At 37.6% G+C, this 20754-nt stretch overlaps 3 protein-coding genes across 3 annotated transcripts in view; all 3 read left to right on the top strand.

Moving 5' to 3' along the window:
• Positions 1-4143, top strand: part of LOC115368110 (HLA class I histocompatibility antigen, Cw-15 alpha chain-like) — a 17537-nt gene extending 13394 nt beyond the window's left edge. The window contains exons 5-8 of the mRNA XM_030064104.1: positions 470-571; positions 931-948; positions 1141-1215; positions 3808-4143. Of these exons, the coding sequence (XP_029919964.1) occupies positions 470-571; positions 931-948; positions 1141-1215; positions 3808-3818 (206 nt within the window). The 3' untranslated portion in view covers positions 3819-4143. The remainder of the gene's footprint in view (positions 1-469; positions 572-930; positions 949-1140; positions 1216-3807) is intronic.
• The window catches only part of LOC115368090 (class I histocompatibility antigen, F10 alpha chain-like), a 410352-nt gene that overhangs the window by 6464 nt on the left and 383134 nt on the right, over positions 1-20754 (top strand). The window lies entirely within an intron of this gene.
• The window catches only part of LOC115368109 (class I histocompatibility antigen, F10 alpha chain-like), an 80448-nt gene that overhangs the window by 6952 nt on the left and 52742 nt on the right, over positions 1-20754 (top strand). The window lies entirely within an intron of this gene.

Here is a 20754-nt window from a genome sequence, read left to right as displayed (position 1 = left end):
CACATAATTTGACCTTTAAACATCTGAAAAAACATCTTAAAACATTTTATCTAAAGTTAAGACCCTCAAAAATATTAAAGTCTTTTAAAGTTTTTTTTTTTTTTTCACCAGGATGTTTACACACAAGAAAACTTAATTAATTTATTGCTGTTCCTTTACTGCTCATGTGTAGTTTCAGACCTTCCTTTAGCAATGTTCATTTGGAAGCAGACTGGTATTGCCTGGTATTGATTCTTTATGTTTGTCATTAAAATGATCTTAAATTCCAGGAAGCAGTGCAAAGGTCTTAATAAAAGTCAGGAAGAAAAGTCAGCTGTATTGACCACAGGACTGTGTTAATAAATATTTGGAAATATTTGATAACTAGATGAATGGACATAATGGCTGGACAGATTCCTGCTCTAACTGACTTTATACTCTGATTTCTTTAACTGACTCATTGATTTACTTGTTTATTTTGGCTCAACAGAGAAGCCCAGTGACCTGACCATCCCCATCGTTGCTGCTGTGGCTGTTATTGCTGTGCTCATCATTGCTGGCATTGGATTCGCAGTGTACAAGATTAGACAAGGTGAGGAACTCAAAAGTATTTCCCCATGTCATTTTCTTGCATTTACATTCATGGTCTTACTTTGAACTTACTTTGAATTCATGGTCTTATCTGGATTGGAGCAAGAGGAGAGCAAAGCTAAAATCTTTGCTCACAAAAATAAGCAACCAGCACTAAGGACTGTAAGGCCAAGAGCTGCAGCAGCAGGACAACCATTATTGTGTTCATGTAAGAGAGAAGTGCAAGAGAAAATAATAAGAGCCAAACAGAAAGTTTAGATTAACTGAGTAAGAGAGGAGGAAAAAAGTTTTAGGAGAAAATATACTGTGGTATTTATAACTGTGACAACTGAAATAATTTGTCTTTGTTCTTTATTTCAGCCAATTCCTCTACATCTTGTAAGTAGAATTCACTTTTCACTTTTATATGTATAGATAATAACTTGAACATTAAGAAAAGTAACATGTTTTGAACGCTTTATAGATGTGCAGTCAAACTATTTCTGGACTTCCTCCTCCACTAGTAGTTTATAAAAATGAATTATAGGCTGATGTAGTTGAACTAAACTAACTGTGTTTCTGACTTTGCAGCTTCGATCACCTCCGAAACTGAAATTCTGAAACCGAGTCTTGAGTCTGATCACCAAACAGACCACCATGCACACAGTGAGTCGTTTACTGGTAGAAGAAAGAAACACTGATGAGACTAAATGTGTTTATTATTTTTTTTATTTAAACTTTCTCAGTCCACTGATAAAGTCACTTAGGGCTCTAGTTTCGCAGACCTGGCGAGGCGCGGGCGCAGCGCAGCTGCGCTGCGCCACCTGGGTGTGGCCAAGTGGATTTTGCAAGTTTGGCACGCCGTGCGCCTTGGCGCATCTAGTGCGCCGTTCCTCCTACCGGCGCAAGGGAGGAGAGAAGGCGTGGTGTGGGTTTGACACAGCCGATTCACTTTAAACCAATCAAATGAGCCCCTGTCCTCGCCTTTAAAATGCGCTGCGCGAAGGCGTAGTGGTAGTCTACACATTTGACATGGACGAAGAGAGCAGCCGCATCACACACGCACTGAGGCCAGTCTTGGCTGTTGCAATGTTGCTGGAGCTACCTGCCATCCATCTGTCCACCCATCCATCTAACCACCCATCCATCCATCCATGCATCTATCCTTAAATTCCTGAGTCCCCTGTCTTTCCATTACCTGCCTGCCTCGCATCTCTTTTTTTTCCAGCTCTGTCACCGTCTGTTAAAGTTATTGATTTTTACGAGCAAATAAAAATTTTACTGTGAAGCCCCCATTTTTAATGAATGTTTTTACCTCAAAGGATAATCCTCGCCATATTCATATAAATAGCCTACATGTTTGTTTTGCAACTTTCGACTCCATCACTTACTGATGCAACAACACACTAGAGATTAAAACAAAATCCGGTTCATGAAAGCTTTTACATTCGCTGTTCTAAACGCCCGGTGTCTGGCAAGGAACCTATGCATTTTACATTTTCGATATGTGTGGAATCAGGGTTTCATTCATTCATTCATCTTCTAAACCGCTTATCCTCACTAGGGTCGCGGGGGGGTGGTGGAGCCTATCCCAGCGCTCATAGGGCGAAGGCAAGGAAACACCCTGGACAGGTCGCCAGTCCATCGCAGGGCAAATCAGGGATTCCGTTAGAAAAAATTGGCACCGGACAATGTGACCGGCAGGTTTTCAATTTACCGGACAAATGTTTGAAATTCCGGTCAAATATTATCTGAATTTACTGAGCTTAAAATTATATGCAGGCTATATAAGAATGATATCAAGGCATGTCAATTTATAGCGTAATCTTTTTATTGAAAAGCAGGCTGTATCAAATTAAATTAGTGCCGTCAATTGACTCACGTGCGTAACGTCTAAAATAAATAAATAAATATTGCACAAGCCTGTGCTCTTTTAACATGAACGTTGCATACAATTGCAACTACAATTTGCAAACAAAAAAACGGGCTCATATCATTTTAATAACGCGGCGTGCTGCCAACTTGAAATCAAATAGATGCAATAAAAACTTAATTCAGCAGCTGAATTAAAATCAAAAGTCTCAAGTGTCTCTCCGCAACTTGCAATGCGCATCAGTCTTGTGACCTTGTTCTGCCCCAGGCGACTTTGCTGCGCTGTTTTGATCCGGTTCTGCAGAAAAAAACCCTCTCTCTCCCTCTGGTACACCGGAGACAGGGATCACGCAGTCTATTTTTTTTTTTAAATTACAAATAAAATTACGTGGAAATTGACTGTTTTAATAAAATTCAAATTGTGAATATTTTCACCGGACATTTAAAAATTACCGGACTTTGGCAGATTTTACCAGTCATAGTCCGGTGATTACCGGATAACGAAAACCCAGAGTGGAATATTTAAATATATATGGAAGAAAAACTGTGTAGTTAACAGGAGCAGCTCCAGACACCATAACTGGAAAAAAGACATCACCGTACTGGACACATTGTTTGACTGACAGGTGATCAGGTTGGGTTTCCATTACGCCAAACGGTGCCAATCTCCTTTGATCTGACATCAGTTGTGACGGCACAGTCGATATGGAGATACGTTTATGTGCTGACTGAGATTATAGCATTGAATAGTGGTTTCTGTGGGTATTTATTGCATTGTTAATGTGCCTGACATTCTGGAAACCTGCCTGTGAGGTTGTGGTGACTGTGCGCACTGCCCGCCTGTCAGCCAAACTTCCACTGCGCCAGCCACGCTGCGCCTTGCGCCGAAAGTAGACGTGGTTTCAGGAGGCGAGCTTTTGGCGCACCTCGGCGAAGCCTTTTGGCACGAAACTGTCACTGCGCCAAGCTGAATCTGTCGACACCTCCCCCTGCTGCGCCGCCACTCCCATCTCGGCGCAGATCCGTCTGCGAAACTTGGAAACCGTTCGCCTCGCGCGTTGCGCTGGTCGAAACTAGCTCTGCGCGGGGTGCGCCTCACTGCGCCACCCTGCGCTGCGCCGGGAAACTAGAGCCCTTAATGTTCACTGTGTAGCTGTAAAATGAATCTTCATCCAAAACTAATGAAGATGAGGGAAATTATCAGTGGGAAAAAGAAACCAAACATTAACATCAGTTTAATTACAAAATCAAAGGTTAAAAAGATAACACAAAGTTTGTGCAAAGGTTTGTCATTCATAGTAAGTAAACAATGTCCAGTGAACTTAAAATATATATGTTGAAGTATTTTGTGCATTGTTTCATGTGGTTATTTTCTGTCTTTTTAAGTTCTTAGATAAATTCTGCACTGGAGATTGTTGAAGATTGAAGAGGTGCTGTCAGTGTCCTTTTGTGTAAGAACTGGGAAGAAATGGATCATTAATTATTTATATCATAAATTAAAAACAAGGCCAGAGAATTACAGAGTAAAGTGCACATATAAAAAAAATCAGTAACACATGAATACATAAATTACTTTTGGATTATAAAGACAAATTTGTTAAGAAAATCATTTTTACTAAAAATAACAACAGATTGTTCTACAAACATGACAGTACAGTCAATCATGACAGCAGATAATGACAATAATGCTTCAATTTAGAGTTTATTAATTGGCAAAAAAAATATTCAGACAGGACAAGAGAATGAGAGGAACCTCAACCCTTCCTCCTGCAGATCACAACACAGTTATCTGAAAAACTTGGTGTACTTATTCTGCTTTGGCCGTATAAAGGATGATTCTGCTTATTCTGATGGGAAATGGTGTTTTTATTATGTTAAAGCTTTGACTAAATTTCGATTTGTTGGTTTGGATGTGATGTTTTGTTGAATGAAGATTTTTTCTAATTTTATTTTTGTTTTGATCTGTTATTTTAACTTTTCAGCATTTAAGTGCCTGGAGTTGTCGGTTTGTTGACAGTGTTTCCTCTGTATTCATTTAGCAGCGGTTCCGCCACCACAGTGAGGAAATCACCGCTGTAAGACAAATGATAAATTAACATTGTAATTAAGCAAAAAAAAAATGACAGAGGAAACACTGCTGTGGGACTTTTTGTAAGTGTCTGTGTAAATAGAGGAAACTTAATAGGGAACATGAACCAAACAACAATGAGCCTGGCTGAGTAAATGTCCCAAAAGCATGCTGGAAAAGTTCAAAATCGGAAAACTTAAATAGTTGAGTTTGATATTCAGAATGAATCATGGTACATTAAGTTAAAGATAACAAACAAATGGAAATAAATCAGGGGTGTTATTTTTTGCAGTGCATGTGCCATAACCTTGGCAGTGTCTTTTCGTGTATCATTTACTGCCTTTCCCTCCATTCATCATCTGTTCATTTACATTTTGAAGAGGCGCTGTCAGTGTTGCCCTGTCATGTATGCACAAGGAGAAAAGGCAGAAACAATATTATATATAGGGAAATTGCCATTTAATTTAGAAGAATCTGACAAATTTGGTAAAAAAAAAAAAAAAGAAGAAAAAGAAAAAATAAGGTTGAGTCCTTGACCTGTGGAAATATTCAGACAGGACAAGTGAATGAGAGGCCCCTCGACCCTTCCTCCTGCGGATCACAACACAGTTAACTGAAAAACTGTGTGCACTTATGTAGCTATGCCTGTATAAAGGATGATTCTGCTCATTCTGATGGGGAAAAGTGTTTTTGTTATGTTACATACCAATAGCTTTGACAAAGTTGTGACTAAGCTTTTTTTTAATGTTTAGTATTCGCACAACTAGGAAAGGTTTTTGTGTATCCATTTGTGGGGTGAAGCTATGGAACAGTCTCGGTGTGGAGTTACAGCAATGTAAAAATATTAACCAGTTTAAAACAAAATATAAGGAAAGAATCTTCATGAGGTATGAGGTTAATGAATTAGGTTATTTATATTTTTGTATTTTTTCTGGGTTTTGTTCATATTACTACATGTATATGTATTTTTGCTCTGTTTTCTTTCATGTTCTTTGTTTCTGGTGCTTTTGTATGCATGCATGCATATATGAGTGTGTGGGGGAGGGGTATTATGTTATTTCATATTCAAAATAAAAATGCTCAATCAAGTTTTGATTTCATGATTTCAGTCTTAATATCTGACAAATTCACAACAGTTACAGTTCTAAATCCCTTGTGATTTTATGGAATTCCTTAAATAAGTTCATTTTAATATTACAAATTTGCACCCACACACAGACACACATACACACTTACAAGAACATCAGTGTTTAGATTGATTTTCCACTTATGTAAATATTTCCAGTGGCTAAAGCCAGTGGAAAACAAGTCTTTTTCCTCTGTGAAAGAAACTTGAGATAAATGATCTCAGCTTCCACTTTCAGCTAAATTAAATAAGCAGTCGCAGATTTCACCTTTAGAATGGATCACACCTGGAATGAACAAACAACTGATAATAAATCAGTCATTTTAATCATTGACAGAAGCTGCTCTAAAAAACTTCATCTCTCCCTTGCTCTCCTACTTAGCTTCTCTACACTGTAAGCTGTGTGATCATTCTTTGGATTATAAGTCACTTCCAATGTCTATACTCGCCTAGAAACAAATCCTTTTCTAAGTACGCAGCCTGGATGAGTACAGCCTTTCTACCCCAGTTTAGTTTCACTTACCGACCATAACCTGAATTCTTTAATTCTGCCTAGCAATTCACGTCATAGCAGCCTGTTCTGAATTTCTATTGGCTAGAACGGCACATTCCTGTTGCGCCTGTTTTCTCAGAACAGGATGAGCAACATTTTCTTAACAAGCACTGATGTGTATATACTGGGCTCTGAAGAGGGCAACAATAGATTATGCTTTGTATATAGTGCATCTGCTAAAACACATCTAAATAGAATTGATAGGGTATAAAATAAAACATTGAGGACTTGTGCAGGTGCAAGGAGATCAACACTGATTAAGGCAATGCAGATAGACTTAGGAGAAGCACCATTAGATCTAAGATGAGACAAAATAATGCTAGTATATTGGAGTTGTTTACGAGGATGTGGATATGAGTGTAATACAGGAATGCTGGGAATACAATTTTAAAGTTCATGGTTTTGGTTGGATAGCAAAGGCTAAGTCAGAAGAATATAGGCTGGGAAATATGTATTTTAACTCCCCTACTCCTATTTGTAATGTTCACATTGGCTACTCCCAAGATCAAAGGTAGATCTTAGTATAATGGAATTAAAGAAGGAATGGGAAGAGAGTGGGACCAGTTATTTGGTTAGTCAATATATCAGAAATAAGTATAAATGAAAGACCAGACAAAATATCTAAAAAAGCAACCAGCATGAAGGAGGCATAAATACCATTGGCAAAGGAGAAGTGAAGGGAATACTCAGGAAAGAAATGATGAGGAAGTATCAAGACAGATGGGACAGGGTTAACAGCAGTAGGAAATATTACAGGATTCAGAAAACCATTAATACAAATGGTGTAAATAGAGGAGACAGAAGGGAGGAGACAGTTTTAACGAGGCTGAGGTTTGGCCATGCGGGGTTAAATAAAACATTATATTTGATAGGGAAATGCAGAACATATACTGATTCACTGTCAAACGTATAGGGAAGAACAATCATGTTAGCGCAAAAGATAGGTAGGGCAGGAAGGGAATGGAATCTGGAGGGTATTTTGGAAACAAATGGAGATGGGGTGAAAGATATACAGAAAGACGTTATATAATATCTGAAAGAGACAATATTATTTCATAGAAACGAGTCATTATTATTATTATTATTATTGTTGTTGTTGTTGTTGTTGTTGTTGTTGTTATTATTATTATTATTATTATTATTATTATTAGTAGTAGTAGTAGTAGTAGTAGTAGTATATAACGCAGTAGGTGGCGGTATGCATCTAAAAACACGCCATTAAACAAAAGAAGAAGAAGGAAGAGGAACGCCTTCCGGAGTGTCGGAAAGTCTCATCAACCGGGCGATGTATCCGCTCTTTTGGACTTTATTTCTTTATCCAATCTAGATGAATGAGTTTGTTTTGTTGCTCCTCTTCTGTCATGTTGCATCTCCAGGTAAGCTCACATTTTACATATATTTCCTGTATTACATGTAGGCCTATAGCCCACTACAGCTAGAAAAACTTTGTTGCTTCTACTTTAATACGATATCAGCTATCAACTTCTGATTCAGGAGGATGCTTATATTCTTTCCACCACTTAATACAATTGAATATATTCATATACACATAATTGTACATCTGTAAATTAATTATGTCATTAATTACTTAACAGCAAACTGGATTTGAAGACTTTCACTTTATATTGAGATATCCAGGGGTTAGAAAAAAACTACATGAAAAGACATTAAAGCACATTAGGGTTTATTTTGGAAGCATTTTGTAACACCAAGGAAATATTACTGTTGTTGAGGACAGAATCAACTGTGTTTTTGAAATAAGTCATGGATTTCATAACATTAGTTTGATATCAAAGTATAAACTCCCTCCACCTTAGTCATTACTGTCCTATTTCAGAATTTTTGAAAACTGTCACGATACAGACATACATTTATTGTAGATAATATTATTATCATTAATATTGTTATCATTGATTGTTTTTGCTCTGCAATCTTAGAAAAGACACTGAAATTATCAGTCGTGTTCAGGACTTGATAACATTTCACCATTATAAATGCTTATCTTAAAATGTAAACCTGAGTTTTTGTTCGTCCCTCTTTGTCCCACAGTGCTTCACTCCCTGAAGTATTTCTACACGGCTTCATCTGGAGTCCCAAACTTCCCAGAGTTTGTCGTTGTTGGTTTGGTTGATGGTGTTCAGATGGTTCACTATGACAGCAACACACAGAGAGCAGAAGGCAAACAGGACTGGATGGAGAAGGTCACAGCTGATGATCCTCAGTACCTGAAGAAGGAAACTCAGAGGTTTCTGGCTGACCAGCAGACCTTCAAAGTCAGCTTTGACACCTTGAAGAAACGCTTCAGCCAAACTGGAGGTTTGTTTACGTTTCTCTTTCTGCTGATAAAATGTTTTTTCATCACAAATTGTTGTAAAGTTACACACATGTAGCTTCACACTCACACACACACACACACACACACACTCACTCACACATTCTTTTTTCACACACATGCGCACACATACACACGCATACACTCACACAGACACACACTCACACACACACACACACACACAGAAATCCTCCTCTGACAAGTAATTTTACATACAAACACACACACATACACACAAACACACACACGCACACACCTACGGTTGAGCAACATGGCCAAAAAATAAAATCTTGATTTTTTCCCCCCTAACTTTTCACAATTAATATTTTTAATCTTAATTTATTTTTAATCTAGATTTTTTTAATCTAGATTTATTTATGTGTGTGTGGATCTCACTCTGGTTTACTGCAGACTCTGTCTCTGTCTCTCTCTCAGGTGTTCACATTATCCAGTGGATGTACGGCTGTGAATGGAACGATGAGACTGGAGACATTTATGGTTTTAATCAGCATGGTTATGATGGAGAAGACTTTATAGCTTTTGACCTGAAGACTAAGACATGGATCGCTCCAACACCACAGGCTGTCAGCACCAAACACAAGTGGGACAGAGATGTGGGTCAAAATGAGTATTTGTACCTCTACCTCACCCAGATTTGCGTTGATTGGCTGAAGAAGTATGTGGACTATGGGAGGAGCACTCTGCTGAGAACAGGTAGACTCACCTGACCTCATGTATGTGATGGTCACAACTATGTTCATATGCCTCTTGTGTGTTTTTACAGTTTTTTTTTTTTTTGATTGCTTGAACTCATTTTAAATGCTTTGCTCACTGTGCCACAACTCTAAACACAAGCAAATAAGACACAACACCTGGAAATAAACCAATCACATTTATGGCAAACTGAAACTCAGTCATCAAAACTTCAAAATCCTTTGTCAAAATGTAACTCTGATGACAAAAGAATACACATTTCCATCACTTGAACACACTTCCACATCAGCAGCAACACAATAACATACTTAACACAAAACATTGCATTTTTTACTGCTTTTCATTTATTTCTTCAAAAAGAATTCTGCAAAGCTCAAAATAGAAATCAAGCACCTTTTTCACAGTAACAACTGTTTCCAAAATAACCAAAAAATAAAAATAAATAAGAAAGGTGTCAACTCAAAACTATATACAGTATACAGTAAAGTATACTGTATACTGAGTATATAGTATACTGCACTTTACAATACAGTAAAGCAAACATAAAACAATAGCAAACAATATAAAACATAGTATATAAAGCAAAAAAAAAAAAAAAAAAAAAAAAAACAACAATACAACAAAATCAAACTATGCACAGTAAGTAGCAGAAAATTCTGTTATGCTGGGGGCTGGGGGAGCTGCGGATCTTGTCGTCTGTCACCGTCCGGCCACAAAATCTCATCCACATCGCAGACGATGTCTTCCTCTGCCTCTTTCTCTCACCGCCTCCATGCTTACAAAGTACTCAACATGGCTGGCCTGGGGCCTGTTTGTAGAGCTTAGGCCCTGAGTGATTGGTGTTCAGTTTTCTAAGTAAGTGCTTTCATGTATGTGTCTCAGGTTTTCTAATTACCTGATGTGTTTTATATTTTGAACATAAGTGTTTTCCCAATGGTAACCACATGATTTCATTGTTGAGGAAGGTGTCTTCTGTATGAAATAGTGTCTGGTATTCAGGAGGAAGTGTGTTGCAGAATTGCAAACACAGTTCAAAGCAGCACATGTGTCAAAGGTATGGCCACATTGTGTTTAAGTTTTAGTTAATAATAATAATAATAATAATAATAATAATAATAATAATAAAACTTTATTTATATAGCACCTTTCATACAAGAAAAGCAGCTCAAAGTGCTTCACAATAAAAAGAAGAACATTTGAAAACACATTAAATAAAACATTAAAAAGAATAAAACAGCACAGGGTGGAATTAAAAAGAAAAGGCTAAAAATTGAAATAAAATTTGAAATAAAACAAAAGATGCAAATAAAACAATAAAAGACAACAGTGTGGAATAAAATAGGAGCTAGTTACAGTGAGTTAAAGTTTTGTCACATTGGTTTAAGCTGTTCTTAGTGTGTAAGCAATCGAGAAAAAACTAACATGCAGTATCATCACAGTGAATATGAAACAACATATAGAGATGCACTGTACATGAAACTGTAGTTTTGTTGCTGTTTTTTAAAATCTAGATTACACACATCTGTTTTGATCTTTCTGTTTCTCTGTTTCTCAACTATTTCTCTGTCTTTCTTGGTTTTCTTACCTCTCTTCCTCCTGCCTGCTTCTCTCTCTTTATCTCTCCTGTTTACTTTATTCCTTTTCTCCCTATTTAACTCTCTCTTCCTTTCTATCATTTTCTCTCCTCCTTTATTTGTCACCCTTTCCTACTCCCTTTCTTTCACACTCTCTCCTTCTTTCTCTCTCTCTCTCTCTCTCTCTCTTTCTCTCTCTCCAGAGCTTCCCTCGGTGTCTCTCCTCCAGAAGACTCCCTCCTCTCCAGTGACCTGCCACGCTTCAGGTTTCTACCCCAACAAAATCATGTTGTTCTGGATGAGAGACGGAGAGGAGCTTCATGAGGATGTGGACCACGGAGAGATCCTCCACAACCACGATGGAACCTTCCAGAAGAGCGTTGACCTGCACGTTTCATCAGTCAAACCTGAAGACTGGGGGAATTACAGCTGTGTGTTTCAGCTCTCTGGTGTCAAGGAGGACATTGTCACCAAACTGGACCCAAAAGTGATCAAGACCAACTGGGGTAAGACTGAGATCGAATGTGATGGAGGTGGGAAAGACACATTTGGTTAATTTGTTCAACTTGATTTGCAGTGAATGTGTTTTGCTTTTGCTCTGCTGGTCTGTTTCTGTTTTGTTGTTTTTGTTTGTCCTGTTCAGTAGGGTTTATTTTATTTATCCTGATATTTTATTTAATGGGAAGTTTTAATCAATAACTTATCTAGCTTCCTGTCTCTGTTTTCTCATGCATTGAGATCAGTCTGAAATCCAATCCAAAAGCTAACCTGCCCTCAATCATAAAACCTTGTTTAAGAAAAAACAGAGTCAACTGAGGTCACCATTAAACCAGTGCATATATCTCATTCCGGGTCACTGATCACAGAATTTGACATCTTAACATCTTAAAACATTTTATCTTAAGGCCCTCAAAAATATTAAAATGTCTTACTTATTTTTTTTCACCAGGCAATAACAGGATATTTACACACAAGAAAACGTAATTAATTTACTGCTGTTCTTGTACTGCTCATGTGTAGTTTCAGACCGTCCTTTAGCAATATTCATTTGGAAGCAGGCTGGTTTTGATTCTTTATGTTGATCATTAAAACGTTACGTTCCAAACGTTAAGTTCCAAGAAGCAGTGAAAAGGTCTTATAATGTAGCGCTGAACTTGAAAACATCCTGCAGATTACTCAGCATCAGAGGCAAAGTAATAAAGGTTAGCAGTATTGACCACAGGACTGTGTTAATGAATATTTGGAAATATTTAATAACTAGATGATTGGATGTAATGGATGGATGGACGGACAGATTCCTGCTCTAAGTGACTTTATACAGGCTCTGATTTCTTTAAATGACTCATTGATTTACTTGTTTATTTTTGGCTCAACAGAGAAGCCCAGTGACCTGACCATCCCCATCGTTGCTGTGGTGGCTGTTATTGCTGTGCTCCTCATTGCTGGCATCGGATTCGCAGTGTACAAGAAGAAACAAAGAGAGGAACTCAAAAGTATTTACCCATGTCATTTTTTGGCATTTACCTTCTAAACTTTGAATTCATGGTCTTTTCTGGATTGGAGCAAGAGGAGAACAAAGCTAAAATCTTTGCTCACAAATACACTACTCACAAAAAGTTAGGGATATTTGGCTTTTGGGTGAAATTTATGGAAAATATAAAAAGTTCACACTACAGTGATATTATATCATGAAAGTAGGGCATTTAAGTAGAAGCATACACTGGTGATTTCCTCATCTCAAACAATTTCTTGAAACAGAAGCCAACAACAGTGGTGGATATACCACAGCAAAAAATGTCAGTGTCAATAACTTGTCATGTGCCCTTGAGCATCAATTACAGCTTGACAACGACGTCTCATGCTGTTCACAAGTCGACTTATTGTCTGCTGAGGCATGGCATCCCACTCTTCTTGAAGGGCGGCCCTCAGGACATTGACGTTCTGGGGTACAGAGCTCCGAGCCTCTACACGGCGACTCAGCTGATCCCATAGGTTTTCTATGGGATGCAGGTCTGAGAAAGTGCAGGCCACTCCATTTGAGGTACCCCAGTCTCCAGCAGCCGTTCCCTAATGATACGACCTCGATGAGCTGGAGCATCAAACACCTGATGTGAATTTTGCCGTTAAACTCCTTGTTAGAGAACAGCAACTTGTGCAAAAAGTACTGAAACATTGAACAGCTGGACATGTGCATTCAAAAGTTTACAGAAGGTCACATTAAGTTCACCTGTAAAGGTTATAATGCATTTTAGGTTCATCCTGAAATTTCACCCGAAAGCCGAATATCCCTAACTTTTTGTGAGTAGTGTATGAGCAGCAAGCACTAAGGACTGTAAGGCCAAGAGCCGCAGCAGCAGGACAACCATTATCATGTTCATGTAAGAGAGAAGTGCAAGAGAAAATGATAAGAGCCAAACAGAAAGTTCAGAGCAACTGAGTGAGTAAAAGAGGAGGAGAAAAATTTGTAGGAGAAAATACCTGGCATTTATTACTGTGACAACTGGAATAATTAGCCTCTCTTCTTTATTTCAGCCAAACCCCCTACACCTTGTAAGTAGAACTCACTTTTACTTGATGCTCAGCAGATTTGATTTTGCACACTGCTATATGTATAGATAATAACTTGAACATTCACAAAACTAACATGTTTAGAAAGCTTTATAGATGTGCAGACAAACAATTTCTGGACTTCCTCCTCCACTAGTAGTTTATAAAAATCAGTTAAAGGTTGATGTAGTTGAACTAAACTAACTGTGTTTCTGACTTTGCAGCTCTGGCCAACTCCGAAACTGAACTTCTGAAACCGAGTCCTGAGCCTGATCACCAAACAGATCATCGTGCACACAGTGAGTCATTTACTGGTAGAAGGAACAAATACTGATGAGACTTAAAGTGTCTGCAATTTTTTTTTTTTACTTTTTCACCTCACTGATGAAGTCACTTGATGTTCACTTTGTAGCTGTAAAATGAATCTTCATCCAAAACTAATGACGGTGAGGGAAATTATCAGTGGGAAAAAGAAACCAAACATTAACATCAGATTTAATTACAAAATCAGAGGTTCATGACTTTACAAAGGTGACATGTACATCTGTTAAAAAAAATTGATAACAGAAAGTTTGTGTGAAAATTTGTAATGAACAGTAAGTAAACAATGTCCAGTGAACTTTTAAAATATGTATATTGAAGAAAATATTCAGACAGGACAAGAGAATGAGAGGAACCTCGACCCTTCCTCCTGCAGATCACAACACAGTTATCTGAAAAACTTGGTGTACTTATTCTGCTTTGGCCGTATAAAGGATAATTCTGCTTATTCTGATGGGGAAATGGTGTTTTTATTATGTTATAGCTTTGACTAAATTTTGATTTATTGGTTTGAGGCTTAATATTTGACAAATTCAAAGACGTGACAGTTCTAAATCTCTTGTGATTTTATCTGAAATGTTTTTCTTGAAGTTACTTGATGCTGGAATTTCTTTGCTCACAAGAACATCAGTGATTGATTTTCCAGTTATGTAAATATTCTGCTAGTGTTTATCAGGTTTTACAGCTTGAATTCTTTTTCTCACATCCCAAAATAAAACAAACTTTTGATATTTTGTTTAATGAAGATTTTTTTTTCTTGTTTTATATTTGTTTTGATCTATTATTTTAATTTTTCAGCATTCAAGTGGCTGGAGTTGTAGGGTTGCTGACAGTGTTTTCTCTGTATTCAATTAGCAGCGCAGCTGCCACCACAGTGAGGAAATCACTGCTGTAAGACAAATGATAAATTAAAACAGAGTTTGTAATTCGCACTAAGGACTGTAAGGCCAAGAGCCACAGCACCCCAACAATCATTATCGTGTTCATGCAAGAGAGAAGTGCAAGAGAAAATAATAAGAGCCAAACAGAAAGTTGAGAGCAACTGAGTGAGTAAGAGAGGAGGAGAACATTTTTTAGGAGAAAATATATTGTGGCTTTTATAACTTTGACAGCTGGAGTAATTTGCCTCTCTTCTTTATTTCAGCCGAATCCCCTCTATCTTGTAAGTAGAACTCACTTTTACTTGATACTCAGCAGATTTGACTTTGCACACTGCTCTATGTATAGATAATAACTTGAACATTCACAAAACTAACATGTTTTGAAAGCTGACAAACAATTTCTGGACTTCATCCTCCACTGGTAGTTTATAAAAATCAGTGAAAGGTTGATGTAGTTGAACTAAACTAACTGTGTTTCCGACTTTGCAGCTCTGGCCAACTCCAAAACTGAACTTCTGGAACCAAGGCCTGAGCCTGATCACCAAACAGATCATCGTGCACACAGTGAGTCATTTACTGGCAGAAGGAACAAATACTGATGACCAAAATTGTCTGCAAAAAATCTTAGGTTTTTTTAGGGTCTGGGCAGCCTATGCTGCCAGGACACTATTGTATTCCTACGTGTTCTTTCTTCTTCTTTTTCTTTCTTTCTTCTTCCGAGGAAATCATACTTCCCATGGGTGAAAAATCACCAAACTTTGCACAAAGGTCCAGTCCCATGCCAGATTACCTCAGCTGCAAACTCAAGTCAGTAGTCCTGATGGTGGCGCTATAGCAAGCCTCTAAAGTTCAAAACTTTGAAAATTCATAACAAATCAACCATATGTGCTACAACTTCACAACTTTCATCAAACTGTAGCCCCAATACTGAAGAAACTTTTGTGCACTCAAACCTATTGCAAATTATGAAGTCCATCACTCTGTTTTTTTCAAAAAACAGAGTGATGAGACTGTAAATGGTACTGTAAACATATACCCGCAAATTCTTGCTAAATAAATCTTCAATGTTCATGAAAAAAATGGACAAAATTCTAGAGTCATGGTAGATGATGTGTGGCGAATTTCAAATGTGTATCTCAAAAACTGAATTTTTGACAGCATTTTGAATTTTGCTCTCATGTGAACAATTGGAGTCAATGCAAAAATGGCATTTTTAAACATCAGTTTTTCACTTATGGAGCAAATCAATCATTGTTAAAAACAAATGATCAACATCTCCATGCTGTCTAGATGCAATATGTGTATTTTCAGATTTTTCTCTTAATAACTGAATTTTTGATGCCTGTTTAAAATTTGCCTTTCCATGCATGGCTGCCTGCTGTCCTGCAGGTCAGTGATTGGCTCAGTCAGTTTGTGAAGCTACATGTGAAGTTTTAGCTCAGTGAGATAGAGGCCAGGCCTCAGTGTCAAAGATTGTGAGTTCAAGCTTCAGCTTGTGCAACATTCCCACGTGCGAAAATTCACCAAACTTTGCTCAAAGGTCCAATCCCATGCCAGATCATCATTGTCAGATTTTTGTCTTCATGACTTATTTATTTATTTTACAGTCGTTTGAAATCAGCCTTTCCATGCATAGGCAGCTGCTGTCATGTGACTGTCTTAGTCAATTTGTGAAGCCTCACGTGAACTGACACTTGCCAATTAGCTCAGTGAGATAGAGTGTTGTCCTTTATGCCAGAAACTGTGAGTTCAAGCCTCAACTGTTACAAAATGCACATAAGAATGCCACCTTTTTTTCCATCTTCCTATTCTCTTCTTGTTGCTCAGAATTGCCTAAACTTGCCTGGCCCTAACCATTGCTGCACAGCAGTTATAATGTTTATTATATTTTAGTCTGCTGTGTTCATTTTGTCCCTATTGTTCCTCCATAGTCTTGTCAGCTTGTTTGTCCTCACACCTGCCCTGCATTGTCTCATTAGCCCGGCCCCCGTGTTTCATGTCTTTGTTGTGTCTTGGCCAATCATCTGTCCCCTCCAGGCCTTTGTCCTGCCCTTTTCTTACCAGGTGTGTCAATCAGTTCAGTTTAAGTTCATATTCTTCTGCTTGTTGCTTAGAATTGCTTAAAACTGCCCGGACCCGACCCATCACTGCACAGCAGCTATAATTTTTTTTTTTACTTTCTCAGTTCACTGATAAAGTCACTTGATGTTCACTTTGTAGCTGTAAAAAGGTGACATGTACATCTGTTAAAAAAAATGATAACAGAAAGTTTGTGCAACAATTTGTAATGCACAGTAAGTAAACGTCCAGTGAACTTTTAAAATATGTATGTTGAAGTGTTTTGTGCGTTGTTTCATTTGGTTATTTTCTGTCTTTTTAGGTTCTTAGATAAATTCTGCACTGGAGATTGTTGAAGACTGCAGAGGCACTGTCAGTGTCCTTTTGTGTAAGAACTGGGAAGAAATGCATTACTAATTATTTATATCATAAATCAAAAACAAGGCCAGGGAGTTACAGAGTCAAGTGCACATATAAAAAAGTAGTAACAACATCATGAATAGTTAAATTACTTTTTGGATTATAAAGACAAATTTGTACAGAAAATCATTTTTCCCAAAAAAAAAAAAAAAAAAAAAAAAAAAAAAACACAACCAGAAAACAAAAAACAAAACTCGTGTCTCTGGCGTGTCTGGAAAATATTCAGACAGGACAAGAGAATGAGAGGAACTTCGACCCTTCCTCCTGCAGATCACAACACAGTTATCTGAAAAACTTGGTGTACTTATTCTGCTTTAGCCGTATAAAGGATGATTCTGCTTATTCTGATGGGAAAATGGTGTTTTTTTTATTTTATTTTATTAGAGCTTTTATTTTTAATATTTTTTTTATTTTTAATATTTTTATTGAAGGAACAATAGGATTTATACAGAAGAAAATACAGGCTTGTATCATCCTTCAGGTTTTTCATTTAACCAACATAACATAACATAAAACACACCACCCTACGCTTCATCTTGTATCAGAGTCTTCCCATATGCAAAACATTACCTAATTCCTTAAGCCACTGGTGGAATTGGGGGCTGGCCTCTGCTTTCCACTGTTGTAGAATGAGGCGCTTGGCCAACAAAGTGCAGAGGGAAATTGCTTGCCCCTCATGAAAGGATTATACTTCACTGAGCCAAAAAATTAGAGCTTTGACTAAGTTTTGATTTGTTGCTTTGAGGCTTAATATATGACAAATTCACAGCAGTTACAGTTCTAAATCTCCTGTGATTTTATCTGAAATGTTCTTGAAGTTACTCGATGCTGGAATTTCTTCGCTCACAAGAACATCAGTGATTGATTTTCCAGTTATGGAAATATTATATGTGTAGCATTTTTCCAGTGTTACTGCTTGAAAACTTTTTCTTATATCCCAAACAAAACAAACTTTTGATATTTTGTTTTTTCTTATTTTATATTTGTTTTGATGAATTATTTTAACTTTTCAGCATGTAAGTGGCTGGAGTTGTCGGGTTGTTGACAGTATTTCCTCTGTATTCATTTAGCAGCAGTGCCGCCACCACAGTGAGGAAATCACCGCTGTAAGACAAATGATAAATTTAAATAGAGTTTGTAATTCGCTTAGACTAATGTCTTACAATAAAACGAGTGTATCCCAGATGGTTTAGAAGTATTGATTGTGTTGTGATTAAAATAAACATTTTTAGCACTAGAACCTCAACTTAGACCCAAACAGAGACAGACATGGGATAAAACTAGAGGTATCGCCCTCAGCACCACAGCTGCAAAAAATGACAGAGGAAACACTGCTGTGGGACTTTGTAAGTTTCTGTGTAAATAGAGAATGAGTAAAAATGTTGAAAATATGTTTTGGTTTTAGATTATATATATATGTATTTATGGAGATGGGCCTTTCCTCTTTGAACACATGCAGAGCACCATCGCTCCAAATGTGTTAATGGGTTTGGATTGACTTAATGAATGTCAAAGTCAGTTGCGTTCCTTTTTATATCACTGTTTTGCTTTTCAATAAAGTTTCTGATAAACCAAAAGTCTGTTTTTTTAAACTAGTATTCTATTATCTATTCATCTGTACTTACAGTTAAGATATGGCCTGAGGATGACTTAATCTGGTTCATCAGCTTGTAAGGACTACACAGTTATAAAGACAATGACAAAACAACTGTGATTCTTATTTTTTACACCCATCACGTCCTTGCACTCTAGTGGTCTCATCTCTCAGCATGAGAATGAAAATAAAGTCTTGTGAAGACAGTTTAATGATATTCACCAGACTGCCTTTCGTGTCAGACAGGCCTGACACAAAGCTGAGATGGTTAAAGGTTGCAACCAAAAACTAAAAGACAGACTGAATTTCTACTTATTCTACACTGCAAAAAATATCAAGGTGGTTCAACTTGAACACTTAAGTTTCCCTGCTGCCTGAAGATCATGAATAAAACCCACTTAAGATTAGAATTAGTTTCAGCTTACAAGCTCAAGTGGAAAATGTTGATGCAGCTGTTCAGACTCCATTCTTTCAATGCAATATTCAAAGTTGTAAAACTGAAGTAACTAATGATTATTTCTTAACTTCACTCCCTGATGTTAAAATATGGTAGGAATGCACCCTAATCCCAATCTGAGTTTGGCAAGTCAAAAATAATGTTTTTTTTCTGATTCTGAAATCATCCTTCTACTGTTTCTACAATAGTTCGACTTTTAATAGCTCAGATAATATTTTCACAATCTGGGTTTGATTGTGAAGATCAACACTGCCTTAGCTGTTTATAGGGAGTTTAAGCAACGGTGGATTGTGCGGCGGCTACGGCAAACAGAAATGGATCTGCGCTCTGCTGATCGAGACTTCAGCCGTCGTGCCGGCGTTGTCTGCTGTGGTAGCCTGATCTACAACGGCGAAAAGATCATTCTCACGTAGTCGCTACAACGCGTGATATAGGCCTTTCAGTTAAATAGCTTTCCTCCTATTTCTGAAATTAAATGTGTTCTTGCACGGCATGCAGGTCACGCACTGAACTATCCCTTCACACTCCGATCAGATGTGTGCTTAATTGTCAATAATTAATTATTATTAGTAATATATTATTATTATTAATTAAATCTTTAAATTATTGTCCGAAATGCACACATCTTTCCGTTTTGCTCTCTACCTGCACTTGGCATAATGACAATACATTTGAATAGCAAAAAAACTTGAAAGCACACACTATGAATGTAACACTTTTAATTAATAAAACTGCACAGCGTTGACGCTGAGGAAAACGCTGCCGCGGCAGTTTGCTTAATGACTACTGTGGATTTGACAGCTACGGCAAGACCGTCGGGTGAGATCCATTTCCGGTTGCAGTAGCTGCCGCACAATCCGCCTTTGCTTAAACTCCCTACTATCTTTTACTTTGAAGCACTTCTTCTTACTAAGGCCCTTCTCCCACAATTGCTCAGTTTGGCCAAGCTTTTGGAAGAGTCCTGGCTGTGCCAGACTTCTTCCATTGAAAATTATGGAGGCTACTGTGCTTTTGGGAACCTTCGGTGCAGCAGAAAATTTTCCATAGCCTTCCCCAGATCTGTGCCTTGCAACAATCCTGTCTCTGAGCTCTGCAGGCAGTTCCTTTGACCTCATGGCTTGGTTTTTGCTCTGACATGCATTGTCAGCTGTGAGGCCTTCTATAGAGAGGTGTGTGCCTTTCCAAACCATGTCCAATCAATTTCATTTACCACAGGTGGACTCTAATCAATTTGTAGAAACATCTCAGCAACCATCAAGAGAAATGGGAGGCACCTGAGCTAAATTTCAAGTGATGTCGCAAAGGGTCTGAATACTTATGTCAATATGATATTTCAGTTTTTTCATTTTGATAAATTTGCAAAAATCTCTTACATGATAAACAACACACATACAAACTAAAGAACTTAATAGGGAACATGAGCCAAACAGCAACAAACCTGGCTGAGGTAATGTCCCAAAAACATGCTGGGAACCTTCACCACTATGCCAAGATTGAGTTGAATGAACGTTTAAAATTCTCACACAATCCAGACAATGAATTAAGTTCAAAATGGGAAAACTTAAACAGCTGAGTTTGATATTCAAAATGAATCATGGTACATTAAGTTAAAGGTAACAAACAAGTGGAAATAACAAATGAGGGGTGTTATTTTTTGCAGTGCATGTGCCATAACCTTGGCAGTGTCT

This window comes from Myripristis murdjan, chromosome 11 (assembly GCF_902150065.1).
Source record: "Myripristis murdjan chromosome 11, fMyrMur1.1, whole genome shotgun sequence".
NCBI lineage: Eukaryota > Metazoa > Chordata > Actinopteri > Holocentriformes > Holocentridae > Myripristis > Myripristis murdjan.
This window is presented reverse-complemented; position numbering and strand designations above follow the sequence as displayed.